The sequence below is a fragment of the Ostrea edulis genome, chromosome 1 (assembly GCF_947568905.1).
Source record: "Ostrea edulis chromosome 1, xbOstEdul1.1, whole genome shotgun sequence".
Lineage (NCBI taxonomy): Eukaryota > Metazoa > Mollusca > Bivalvia > Ostreida > Ostreidae > Ostrea > Ostrea edulis.
The window spans coordinates 4,742,779-4,757,552 of record NC_079164.1 but is presented as its reverse complement, the minus strand read 5'-3'; the positions used below and the strand labels follow the sequence as shown (position 1 = coordinate 4,757,552).

At 37.6% G+C, this 14,774-nt stretch overlaps 1 protein-coding gene, 1 long non-coding RNA gene and 2 pseudogenes across 5 annotated transcripts in view; 2 read left to right on the top strand and 2 right to left on the bottom strand.

Moving 5' to 3' along the window:
* LOC125664380 (uncharacterized) overlaps nt 1–14,774 on the bottom strand; it is a 71,526-nt gene that overhangs the window by 55,506 nt on the left and 1,246 nt on the right. For all 4 annotated transcript variants that reach the window (XR_008799300.1, XM_048897119.2, XM_048897120.2 and 1 more), the window contains exons 2-4: nt 6,186–6,312; nt 1,347–1,572; nt 896–996 (exon numbers count right to left, since the gene is read on the bottom strand). Coding sequence is in view for 3 of the 4 variants with exons in the window: in XM_048897119.2 (XP_048753076.2) it covers nt 896–996; nt 1,347–1,572; nt 6,186–6,312 (454 nt within the window). In the remaining variant the exon portion in view is untranslated. The remainder of the gene's footprint in view (nt 1–895; nt 997–1,346; nt 1,573–6,185; nt 6,313–14,774) is intronic.
* Nucleotides 8,665–9,827, top strand: LOC130050922 (uncharacterized; annotated as a pseudogene).
* On the top strand, nt 10,220–11,621 carry LOC125675258 (uncharacterized; annotated as a pseudogene).
* LOC130050923 (uncharacterized) lies at nt 10,402–13,041 on the bottom strand. The gene is made up of 3 exons (XR_008799307.1): nt 13,025–13,041; nt 10,732–10,865; nt 10,402–10,532 (listed from the first exon to the last, which is right to left on the bottom strand). It is a non-coding gene; the product is annotated as an uncharacterized LOC130050923 (long non-coding RNA).

Sequence of the window (14,774 nt, the reverse complement as noted above, 5' to 3'; positions counted from 1 at the left end):
GTGGTAGATCTCTGGAGGTGGTAGATCTCTGGAGGTGGTAGATCTCTGGAGGTGGTAGATCTCTGGAGGTGGTAGATCTCTGGAGGTGGTAGATCTCTGGAGGTGGTAGATCTCTGGACAGCGAGTACGCCACACAAGTGTATCAGGTACTACGTCCCTCACCATGCACCAATGATACTTGTATGTTGTCTGATAATTCATTAAATGGTAAATGAAGAAACTCTCAATCTTATTTTCATTATTTAAAAGATTTTCCCTAGACATGCTTGTTTTCTAAATTCCTGTAAAAAAGCAATCGGTTGAAAAATGCTAGTAAAAGCTCAATTTTGCTAGTTGGAAAATAATCCACTAGCTAAAATTTGCTAGTAGTGAAAAAAAGTTAATTTCGATCCCTGAATGACCTGATTTTAAGCTACAATTTACATTTCTATACAGATGTTCAAATTGACAAAGTTAGTTGATTCTAGGACTCATATCTACATGAACCCAAAAGGGGTTTTGCCATATATGGCCATATCATCTTAATTAAAGGTCACAGTGACCTTAATTTAGGGTGTGGCACACTTTCTTCTCAAGATACATCAACTGACCAAGTTTGTTGATTCTAAACCAAATAATTGTCCAGTTACGAGTCGGACAGGATTTTGCCATATTTGGCCATATCGTCTTAATCAAAGGTTATGGTGACCAAACCTTAAAGTTCAACCCATCCTCTATCCAAGATGTATCAGCTGATAAAGTTTGATGATTCTAGGTCTCATAGTATTTGAATTACGAGCCGGACACGAAGCGTCACGGACGGATGGACAACACGATCGCCATACCATATTACGTCCCAACTAAAGACGGGCGTACAAAAACAATGAAATTTATCTAAGCTTATCTATCTGCTTGCCTGTGTTTTTGCTTTTCTTTGCTTTCGTCTTTTCTTTTGGGGGACTACCTCCACACACATTGCCTGATTTGATGGATTCCCTTGGAAACACATGGTAAGGGCTGTTGATGAGAGCAGTAAAATGATCTAGAATTCTTGCAATGACTTAAAACAAATCAGTTTGGCCTGGGTTTTAATGACAAAAATCAGACCCAAAGTTTAATTATCTTTATTATTTGATTACTAGTCTGTTCGTTGAGAAAATTGGATAAGTATCAAAAATTAACTCATCCCAAAGGCACACGTTCATTACAAATCACTAGTCCAAATCCATAATTTACTGGGCCTGGACCATCGGTTATTTCAAGCCCTGTTTCTTTTGGACATTCATGTAACTTGATGTTTATTGTAAATATCACCTCTTGTCTTGGAACTAACACAGTGTTTATTAAGGGAAATTCCCAGTTCTCACTTGTTCTGTTCTATTTCAGCCTCTTTTGTGGGAGTCAATCCAGTGGGATTTCCTCGAGGTGGTGTTTCTACACTACCGAATACCTCCACCACTTGTGGACCGTGATCATCGGTTTCCTCGCAGATTTCCACGTCCAGAGATTCAACATCCACACAAAATCCATCCTCTTCATTTTCAGGAGACACCACGGTGACGTTGAAGGCAGATACTTCCGAGTCCTGTAGATCTGTGATATTTATACAATAACTGAACACTACACTTACAGAACAGCATTTAATGCATGAAGAGCTGATTTCAGATCACACTAGACTAGTGTAAAATGAATAATTATTGTTGTTTTTGAGGTACGTTTGGTGTCTTGAACACTCGAATACCATGGATATGGCAGAGTTGGAAGCCCCAACTACATTTTCTTTAATAGGTATCTTAACGTCAATATCTTGAACTATCGAAGTGTCTACAAATGTTTTCTATGAAGTCCCATTGTGTCCTTGACCTTTGGTCCCCAAAATCAATAGGGTTCTTCCTCCTTTGAAAAAAAAGTTGCATGTGAAGAATGAAATCAATGGAGCAACAAGATGTGTTTGTGAAACACAAATGCCCCCGATAATGGCCAATTCCGAAGATGGCCAAGGTCACAAGGGCAAATATCTTGGTACCAGTAGAAAGATCTTGTCAAAAGAAATGCTCATGTACAATATGAAAGCTCTAATATTTACCATTTAAAAGTTATGACCAATGTAAAAAAAAAATTAAAGTAGGTCAAATGTCAAGGTCAAAAAGTTCAACACCAACGGAAAGATCTTATATCATATACCTAGTAGTGTATCAGCCCTGATACACCTATCTTGGCTAGGGTGAGACAGCTACAAGTAGGTAGGGCTGTCTCGCCCTAAGGGCCAAGATATCTCTGTCTCGGCCCGTTGTCAAGGGGCTGTCTCGCCCTCAAATTTCAAATGGCTATTTCTTCTTTAATCTTTTGAAATCTAACATAATTACATGAAAAAATGATGTTAGACACAATTTTTTTCATATATAATACTTTCTTCCACGACAAAATTTAATTTAAGCAAAAAAATTAAATAAAAACGTTTTTGAAAACAGCGCTAAATTGTAGCGAGTATCTAAGCAAAGGGGGGTAACCCAAGTAACAATTGTTTATTTAGAACAATAACACGTTTAACTTCATTTCAAAACAATCAACGTTCTAGGTGACAGAAAACAGTAGGAGGATTATGGAGGGTGATACTGAAGCATTTTCAGAAATCCCCGGTCCTAATGGAGATAAAATGTTAATTTACATCAATTTTGATGTAGAAAACTGTTTTAAAACGATTTCTGAAATCTAAAATCCCGAGGACTTGGCAATAAAACGAGAAAAGTAGAACCATTATCTTCCGACGTATTTCAACGACTTATAGATGCTAAACAGATGGGAAACGGTAAAAAAAAACTTGCTTCAGTATAAGGTAACATTCCTTAAGCAAAGAAATAGCAGCATCGGATCTGTAAACATTCCCGTTCATACGATGACGCCACGTAAACAAAGTTCTACAACTCTTACAAATTATATGAAATATTGAAAACGGGCGAGTTTGGTAAATCCGAAAAAATAAATAAAAATCAGCAATGGAATAAAGCTACAAAACCCAGACTTTAGCATGTTTCACAAAGTCAATAGTACTGGAAACGTAACCATTAAAGTAAACTCTCTGAAGGAATGAAATAGTCAAATATCGTTGTACAGTATACCATGTATTTATGTTTGGGTCAATGACCCCCCCCCCCCCCCCCCCCCACCCAATTTAAAAAAAAATGTTTATCAACTTGTTGTGTTTTAGGTATATGATATAAACAATATCACACTCTAATGTTGATCTCGGACCTGGGATTGGCCCCGAGAGTTGATCTCGGCCCGAGCCCGTAGGGCTTTTAATATGAAAGCTCTAATATTTACCATTTAAAAGTTATGACCAATGTAAAAAAAAAATTAAAGTAGGTCAAATGTCAAGGTCAAAAGGTTCAACACCAACGGAAAGATCTTGTAACAAGGAATACTCATGTGAAATATCAAAGCTCTATCACTTACTGTTCATAAGTTATTAGCAAGGTTAAAGTTTTCACAAAGTAGGTCAAATTCCAAGGTCATGGGGTAAAAAATGTTGGTACCCACGGAAAGGTCTTTTCACAAGGAATACTCATGTGAAATATCAAAGTTCTATCACTTACTGTTCAAAAGGTATTTGCAAGGTAGAAGTTTTCAAAAAGTAGGTCAAACGTCAAGGTCACGGGGTCAAAAATGTTGGTACCCACGGAAAGATCTTGTCACAAGGAATACTCATGTGAAATATCAAAGCTTTATCTCTTATTGTTCAAAACTTATTAGCAAGGTTAAAGTTTTCAAAAAGTAGGTCAAATTCCAAGGTCAAGGTCACGGGGTCAAACATGTTGGTACCCAAGGAAAGGTCTTGTCACAAGGAATACTCATGTGAAATATCAAAGCTATATCACTAACTGTTCAAAAGTTATTAGCAAGGTTAAAGTTTTCAAAAAGTAGGTCAAATTCCAAGGTCAAGGTACAGGGTCAAACATGTTGGTACCCACGGAAAGGTCTTGTCACAAGGAATACTCATGTGAAATATCAAAGCTATATCACTAACTGTTCAAAAGTTATTAGCAAGGTTAAAGTTTTCAAAAAGTAGGTCAAACTCCAAGGTCACGGGGTCAAAAATGTTGGTACCCACAGAAAGGTTTTGTCACAAGGAATATTCATGTGAAATATAAAAGCTCTATCACTTACTGTTCAAAAGTTATTAGCAAGGTTAAAGTTTCAGACAAAATGACAGAATGACAGAATTACAGAATGACAGACAAGACAAAAACAATATGCCCCCCCATCTTTGATCTCGGGGGCATAAAAAAGAGGTATGTAGATTGTCTACAAGCTCAGTGTTACACACACACTCACATACACACATGCTCACCTACACACATGCTCACATACTCACCTACACACACGCTCACCTACACACAAGCTCAGTGTTACACACACGCTCACCTACACACAAGCTCAGTGTTACACACACGCTCACCTACACACATGCTCACCTACACACATGCTCACATACTCACCTACACACACGCTCACCTACACACAAGCTCAGTGTTACACACACGCTCACCTACACACAAGCTCAGTGTTACACACACGCTCACCTACACACATGCTCACCTACACACACGCTCACATACTCACCTACACACCTACACACACGCTCACCTACACACACGCTCACACTCATCTACACACACGCTCACACTCATCTACACACACGCTCACACTCATCTACACACATGCTCACCTACACACACGCTCAGTGTTACACACACGCTCACCTACACACACGCTCAGTGTTACACACATGCTCACCTACACACACGCTCAGTGTTACACACATGCTCACCTACACACACGCTCAGTGTTACACACATGCTCACATACTCACCTACACACACGCTCACACTCATCTACACACATGCTCACCTACACACACGCTCAGTGTTACACACACGCTCACCTACACACAAGCTCAGTGTTACACACACGCTCACCTACACACAAGCTCAGTGTTACACACACGCTCACCTACACACAAGCTCAGTGTTACACACACGCTCACCTACACACACACTCACCTACACACACGCTCACACTCACCTACACACACGCTCACATACACACAAGCTCAGTGTTACACACACTCTCACCTACACACAAGCTCAGTGTTACACACACGCTCACCTACACACAAGCTCATACTCACCTACACACACGCTCACACTCACCTACACACAAGCTCACACACTCACCTACACACAAACTCAGTGTTACACACACGCTCACACTCACCTACACACACGCTCACACTCACCTACACACACGCTCACATACACACAAGCTCAGTGTTACACACACACTCACCTACACACAAGCTCAGTGTTACACACACGCTCACCTACACACAAGCTCAGTGTTACACACACGCTCAGTGTTACACACACACTCACCTACACACAAGCTCAATGTTACACACACACTCACCTACACACAAGCTCAGTGTTACACACAAGCTCAATGTTACACACACACTCACCTACACACAAGCTCAGTGTTACACACACGCTTACTCACCTACACACAAGCTCAATGTTACACACAAGCTCAGTGTTACACACACACTCACCTACACACAAGCTCAATGTTACACACAAGCTCAATGTTACACACACACTCACCTACACACAAGCTCAGTGTTACACACAAGCTCAATGTTACACACACACTCACCTACACACAAGCTCAGTGTTACACACACGCTCACCTACACACCTACACACACGCTCACACTCACCTACACACAAGCTCAGTGTTACACACATACTCACCTACACACAAGCTCAGTGTTACACACATACTCATCTACACACAAGCTCAGTGTTACACACATGCTCACATACTCACCTACTCACACACACACAAATTATCCCCTTACTGCATCCCCTCTCACACTGAATTGAATAATTTGATTACTAATTTGGTGCGTCTTATGCTATGCTTTTTCCCCCCTTTCCTTTTAAATCGTATTCATATTTAGATACTAATTTTAGATGTTAATTTTATGTTTGTGTATATGTTTTAATGCAGGACCACTATGGAAACTAGCTATATACTAATTTGTGTTATCCTGGATAAATAAAGGCTTTATTGTTATTACCTTTATTAATTGTGAGGGCTGAATAAATGATAAATTCCTATTGGTTGTACTACATAAAACCAACCTGTCATAGATCCATTGCTATTATTAGTCATGTTTGACTGTGTCGATGCTTCAAAACTTTCATTGTCATCCTCAGCAGTCGCCAGCAATCGCAGCAGGTGCTCGCGGATTTCTGTCTTCTTTGATATCTAGTTTATAAAAAAATATAGTTATATATTCTACATAAAAACAATCAAAAAGAAAAGAAATAGTGTCCCATCTCTGATATTAGTCAGATAGGTGTTCTCAAGATAGAATCTCGTATACATTTTGGACCTACTAGTCATGATATAAAATATACTTTATATTGCACAGCATAGGAAAGCTTTCAGTAAAATCTGACTGCATGGACAATGTGTAGAGTACTGCATACAGAGATATATTCGCCCCCGTAATCTGACTGGATAATGCGTAGAGTATTGCATACAGAGATATATTCGCCCCCGTAATCTGACTGGACAATGTGTAGATTACTGCATACAGAGATATATTTGCCCCCCGTTTGACTGGATAATGGGTAGCGTACTGAATACAGAGATATATTCGCCCCCGTAATCTGACTGGATAATGCGTCTAGAGTACTGCATACAGAGATATATTCGCCCCGTTTGACTGGATAATGTGTAGAGTATTGAATACAGATATATATTCGCCCCCGTAATCTGACTGGATGATGCGTAGCGTACTGAATACAGGGATATATTCGCCCCGTTTTATTTTCGCCCCTTTCAGTTGTCAGTGGATAAATCTAAGACTGAATGAAACTTTTCTCTCTTTTTTAACACAACTTTGTCTGGGCAAATTTAAAACGGGGCGAAAATAACACAGGGCAAAAATAAACCTTTTTTCAGTATATGTTATGGATAATATGCACAGTATATATTATGAATAATATGTACAGTATATATTATGGATAAATGTAGAATCAGATACGGATTTTCTTCATAAGAAACACTGCACTAGAATCATTGTAGTAAAAGATCTCCATGTATTGTGGGGTCACGTTTCTTCAAATCGCTACATGCTGCACTAGAATGGGAATGAAGTATGGAGTTACAGTGGTATGCAAATTTATATAGCTGGAAAAACGTTCCTAACAAAAACTTGGTGGTAAAATGATAATGGTGATGAAATGATCAATTCAGCACCATTATCATTTTACCACATTTTGGAGATGAATTTCATCGTATGCTCTCAACTGTAATTCAATACAAGAACAAAGAATGAAATATTTATTACCTAAAATGTCTTTATTTTTACACAAATCATGTCTAACAATTACAAGTACTTGAAGAAATATAACAACAGATTTAGAAACACAAAGAATTTTAAAGCGTGAGAAGGACTGATGTATTTTTATTCACATTTATTAATGTTTGTAAAATAAAAAACATAATTAATTTGTACAACTAAGTTTTGTTGGGACCATTTTCCCAGCTATATAAAGGATTCGACCCGGCATTGGCTGTTTATGGCCTAGCGAATGTGGAAAAAATAAACACTGATTTGTAATAAATCTGAGTGTTTATTTCTTCTGTATAGGACAGATACCGTTCAACGATGGGGGGCTTAAACATGACCGGATGCTGGTAATAGTACACCAAGTGCTAAAATCAACAAAAGACTATATATTTCCGGGAAAATCGCCGATTTAGTCAACCTTGAGCTCAAATTTATTTAATATCGGGTTATCGACGGCAAAATATTAAATTATAATATGAAAATTCAAACTTTTTAAAATAGTTTTGAGTGAAAAAAAAATGCCGTCAGGAACCCGCTATATCGAAATTAAATTAATTAAGAATTAGCGGTAAGCGCTAAAACTGTCGTCTGGTCATCGGCGTCGTCGCGTCTATAGAAACAACGATGCATTTCACAGCAACTGATTAACACAGTGCAATCCGCAATCCACTTTCAAGGTAAGTTCATTGATAGATTATACTAAATAATGAGACTATTCAACATGTCTTACATTCACATTGTCAGGTGAAGGAGATGTTTAGTTCATTTAATATTCTGGGTTAAGTTGATAAATATTTTTCCCACATCCATGTATTAGCCTTACATTTGTTAGTAAAAGTAATATACAGAGCCTATCATATCGCTAAGAATAAATATAATTTTTCTAATTTAGAATGATTACATCATTAAATGCACTGCGTTCCTATTGAATTTACTATCTTAAAATATAGGCCTATATATATGATCTCCCTAACAAAAAACAGCGACATTATGCAGCATGTCGAACGCAATACATTCCGAGAGTGTTGTTGTGCATTACTGTCACTAATACTACACTACTCTGAGTGACAAACGCCCAAAATATGTCATGCTCATTCTTTTTTTTATTTCTTTGTAACATCTGCCGCGGGTCTTCTTCGATGACGCAATTTGTTTATATACTTCACATGAATTTATCGTTACGAGTTAGTAAGAAAGGGGGGGGGGGGGGGTGTGTTGGAAACAACACCCCCCCCCCCCTCCTGTAAAGTAACATTGAGAAAAAATATGTAAAATGAAACAGATTTTATTTGACATTTCAGATGCCTGGTAAGAAATCTTACAACTGTTGTAATTGTCCATGCGTGGTACGACAGAAAGACAGATACAGCATTGCAAGAAAATACAGAGTAGTTATCTCCAAACTATCTGGGAGAACACCAGGTGACGATGACTTCCTATGCAACAGATGTAGGTGCATGTGTGCACGTCACATAAAACGCAAAGGTCACAGCATGGCGAGCACGACAGATTGTCAAAGTGAATCTGCACCATCAACATCATCTACAACTTTAACACCTCAGTTCAGTCCACCATCGGTAACTCTTCCTTTTCCTTGCACATCAAGAGGACATGCTGCATGTTGCATCTGCAAAAGGCCAGGACCAAAGCTAGTTGTGGTTCCAGTGGGATTTCGTCATCGAATCTTTATCACCAAATAAGTCATAATTCCTGCTGGAGCTCGTTGCTGCCCAAAACACCTGCAGAGAGATATTGAAAGTTTGAACCCAGCAGCAAGAACAACAAAGTTCAATAAAACTTCAATAATTGAGCTGATCAAGTTCTTAAGAACTGAGATTATACAAAGTGAGAAAGCAAGGCTAGATTTTGACAGTGAAAGTCTTACAGACACTGAATATGTAGATCTACTGGGGATATCGAAAGCTTCTTTCAATGACATGATGCTGTTTATCGAGGGGAAAATCAAAACAACTCCTGCTAGAACTACCAGAACCAGCCTTGCAATCTTTTTGCTAAAATTGAGAGGAGGGGAGTCAAACAAGATTTTGTCCACATTGTTTAATATTTCCAAATCCAGTATACAAAGGAGTGTGTGAGCTGTCAGCAATATATTGATGACTGGATGTTTTGTCACAGAAAACCTTGGATTTGGTCACATAACACGAGAGGAGATAATCAATAAGCATACGCGACCCCATGCCCAGACACTTTTTGGTGATGACACAACTCAGCAAGCCATACTTATATTGGATGGGACGTACATCTACATCAACAAAAGTGGTAATTTTAGATTTCAACGTCAATCCTACAGTCTCCACAAAGGCAGGCCACTTGTGAAACCTATGGTCATTGTGTCATCGACAGGTTACTTGTGAAACCTATGGTCATTGTGTCATCGACAGGTGTGAAACCTATGGTCATTGTGTCATCGACAGGTGTGAAACCTATGGTCATTGTGTCATCGACAGGTGTGAAACCTATGGTCATTGTGTCATCGACAGGTGTGAAACCTATGGTCATTGTGTCATCGACAGGTGTGAAACCTATGGTCATTGTGTCATCGACAGGTGTGAAACCTATGGTCATTGTGTCATCGACAGGTGTGAAACCTATGGTCATTGTGTCATCGACCGGTCACTTGTGAAACCTATGGTCATTGTGTCATCGACAGGTGTGAAACCTATGGTCATTGTGTCATCGACAGGTGTGAAACCTATGGTCATTGTGTCATCGACAGGTGTGAAACCTATGGTCATTGTGTCATCGACAGGTGTGAAACCTATGGTCATTGTGTCATCGACAGGTGTGAAACCTATGGTCATTGTGTCATCGACAGGTGTGAAACCTATGGTCATTGTGTCATCGACAGGTGTGAAACCTATGGTCATTGTGTCATCGACCGGTCACTTTGTTTCTGTATTAGTACCTTACATTGCAAAAAACAATGATGCCTCCATACTCAACCACATTTTGAAAAGAAATATCGATGACATACAGGGATGGGTTTGCGAGGATGATGTATTTGTGGTGGACCGTGGTTTCAGAGACTCCTTGGATTACTTGGAGGAACTAGGTATCAAGGCACAGATGCCATCCTTTATGGCTCATGGAGACAGGCAGATGTCAACTGAAAGTGCAAATATTAGTCGATTAGTGACAAAGGTAAGTCTTATTTTTCATGTGAATTTTAGGTTTATTTTGCAATGCAAAGAACTTAAGTTACAGAAAAATATATCTTCATAATATATTTATGTAAACATATTTTAAAATCACAGATAAGATGGGTGGTTGAGTCAGCGAATGGTAGGATAAAGCAATGGCGTTACCTTGGGAAAATCCTGCCAACGAGCCAGGTTCCGTACATTGGAGATTTTGTTAGGATTGTTTGTGCCATCAGTAACAGGTATATTGTAATCAATTCCAATAACTTGCAGATAAACATGCATCTCACAATGAAATCCTGTAAAGAGATGAAATTAAAATGAAATCATAATACCATTACCTAAGTAATTAGATACACTCTAAGTATATTGATACATAAAAAAACCCCAGAATGTTTATATTCAGGTTATGCTTGATTTATCATTATAGGTACTTGAAAAGTATTTCTAATGGTAATGCTGAAGATGACCAGATCCTTGGTACAAAAATGATTTACTTATCAAAGCAAATCAACACCCTTCGGCAGCATGTTGAAGAAAACAAATTGGAAAGACGATCAGCTTGTTGGGAGGAAATGGATGATATCACTGACTTTCCAAACCTGGATGAAGAGCAACTGAGGTCTCTGACATGTGGCACGTACCAGCTAAAATTATCCCCAAGCTATGCCCAGGAACATATTGAAGGAGATTGTGCCATTCATGTCCACAAGGAGGAGCCAGGTCTAGTACAAATCAGAATGCAGAGTCGTCATGTGTCATCCAGGTCCTACCTTCTGTGGATAAAGTATGCAGAGGGTGCAATAATTGCATGGTATTGTAAGTGTAAGGCTGGTGCTCGTGTTGTTGGCATGTGTGCACACATTGCAGCCATTCTATGGTATGTGGGGTATGCACGGCACCAACCAGCGGGGCGAATAGGTGTGCGTGATTGGGGGGAGTTCCTGGAAGATGCCACTTTGGTTGATGAGTCTGAGAGTTCCAGTGAAGGCAGTGAAATAGAAGAGTAAAACAGTTGTACCAGAGAAGAAGATATTGATTGCTGAGAGAGAGAGAGAGAGAGAGAGAGAGAGAGAGAGAGAGAGAGAGAGAGAGAGCACAGAGAAGATATTGATTGCAGAGAGAGAGAGAGAGAGAGAGAGGTTTTGTATCATCTTATATGTTGTTTTTATTTCAAACATCATTATTTCTTATATATTCAACTTATATTTATTTGAAAGATTCCTTCATCTTACTTTGTGATCATAAGATGATACAATCAATTATTTTTATATTAACATGAGTTATTAAAACAATTTTCATACTCTTATCGAGATCTACTTTATCATTTTATCATATTTGTTAATCAAGCATTGCAATACATTTTACATTTATCAGATGTGATATTTGGCAATTTCAGTTGCTCACATTGGGATACATTTTATATTTCAAAGAATGCAGTCTGATATATTAAGTGAAAGATTGGGAACCTTTACTTTGATGTATTTGCCAAATAATATTAACTGATTTCATATGAAAGACGAGATGATTATTGTCATAATTATTGAAAACATTTTTGCAATGTTTGATAACAGTATATATTATATATATATTGAATTTAATTCTCCATGGAGAATTGCACAACTTGATATCTATATTTTAGGGGATGTTAAAAAATAATCCATTATTTCTTAGTTTGCAAATTATGAAATAATGGATTATTTTTTAACATGTCCTAAAATATAGATATCAAGTTGTGAAAGTTGGTAACAAGATCACTTGACCAATGCCTTTAGTCATCTACATCTACAATAGATGCTGAAATATGATATCATTATTAGGTGAAGTACATGTAACAGGAAAGGATAAAATATTCATGATGATTGGCAGCTGAAATTATAGCAACTGCCCATTTATCATCGTCGGACGTCGGATACCCAAGTTTTTCATGCCCAATGTGCATGTCTATTCCCAACACTAGTTTACATTACTTAAGTACAGTCTGCATGAACATCACCAGGACCGACAGTTGAACTTGCCCCAAATGTAACATAGTATCTGGAATAAGGGATCTTTTTGATAGACTTATCATAATACACAAGACAACAGTCCTAGCTTTACCAATAAAGGTTCCTGTGTACTTGGCACATTTATAGTTCATCCATGGCAGCAATGCTATGCAACATATACAGTGTACATGTATCATATGTACATTAAACCACAGTGGACATATCTTCTGGATTGTGGGAAACAATATAAAAATAAGTGTGTATTTCAAATGATGTATTAATTACCAATCTTTATCAGAGCGACTGCAAATGTAATTTCAAAGAGGATTCATATTTTACACCCCCCCTCCCTCAATCATGCAGTAATTTGTTCAAATTTTACCCAATATATGACACATGCCAAACTTAAAAAAAAAATCCCAAATATATAGGGCATGATTGATCTGATAGTGAAAATCGCACAAACTTACATCATGATCATTAGTTGCTTCTGCATACTGGTTGTTCCACCAAAGTCTCGATTACCTCTTCACTGCGCCGCACTATTGATAATCTACTATTCATTTGCAATGTAATGAATGCTACGCGATCAGATACCGTATCAGCTGCATTCACATGCATCTATTATAGAAATGCAAAAAAATTCGAGCTAACAGGAAGCGTCATAACGCGGTATCCTTTTAATTCGTTGCCCTACTTTTCGGACAATTTTAAAGCGTAATTCGAAACGTTAGCATATATATCATTTATTTAAAATGCACAATTGTTAAATGAGATGTTAAATATTAAGTTCACGCTAGGATGAAATAATAAAAAGTTCCATGAAGTATTATGCAAATGACAGAGTCAAAATACTAATACTGTGACATACTTATAATACACTGTCGGTAATATCGATCTACCTATACACGGTGTTGAATAAGTGTACATATGTATTAAACTCTGTGGGAATATTAATAGAAAATGTTATCAGGGAGAATATTCAATTCTTTTATACATAATGTGCTGTTTGTAAATTTTGTATATGTGAGGTGCTGTATATATTACATATATATACTGATATAATGAAAGAGATCAGCACTTACACAACTTTGACGTTACATTGAAGACAGTGACAAAAAATACCCTAATTTTGAAGACATGGCATTTGAATACTATGAAATATATAAAGAAAAGAAAAACGATTACAAATAGCACAAATCCTTGGTAATATTTCATATCAAAATCAATCATTTTTAAGACTAGGCCATAGTTGGTGGTTTGTGGGTCGAATCCTTTGCATACCACCACCAACCACCCTGTTTTCAAAACAAATGTCCATAATTACTAAGGGCATATATTATATGACAGGGTGCCGAATGATTTAGTTAATAATTGCATTCAAAATTCTAACTTTTCATTAATTAAAATAACTGGCCATCACTGTTTGATCTCATGAACATCTGAACACTATTTGTTAACCAAGGGAACAACAAGATTTGCACTGCGATTTTTTTTCAATTTACAAACATTAATAATATGAATAAAAAGTATTGTAAGTACCGAATGATGCATAAAGCATGTACAGAAATTTGGCGTTACTAACTTTGGCCTCATCAAAAAGGTGTGACACCCTGCACTATTTTTTACGAGCAGTTTTGAACATGCAAAGAAGAAATATAAATGTACCAAGATTATGTATGTTTAAGTGGACAAAGGGTTTTCTTTAACTGCTTTTTGTGAGGGTAGGTCTGGTCAGCTCTACAGATAAATTGTGGCCAGCTAATAGTTAAAGGCAAGGGCTGTAAAACAGAATTGGCATAACCCTGTAAGACAATAACTTGAAGCTATAGACTGACCCCTGTCTGATAGATCTCAATGGGAGATACCAGACAGCTAGACTTGTTTTCATTAATCCATTTTCAGAAACAGCTGTTATCCAGAAACATGAAAACGAAAGTAGAAATCTGACTGATGACAAAACAGCTTTACAGCTATGTATACTTAGCAATTTTATGAAAAGGAACAAATAATCAAAATTGATAAATTAAGCTCTTAAGTACATATATTGTATGACTGACATTTTCTAATCTCATTGTCCAGTGTTTTAATTCCACTTGTGTCTGCTTGATAGATTTATTTATTACACAACCTACAGGGAAACAATGGGGTCTAGCTGCCACAGGTGCTTGAGTTCAGGACCCCCTCCATACAACCTACTTTTGTAAAAAAAAATTTGGG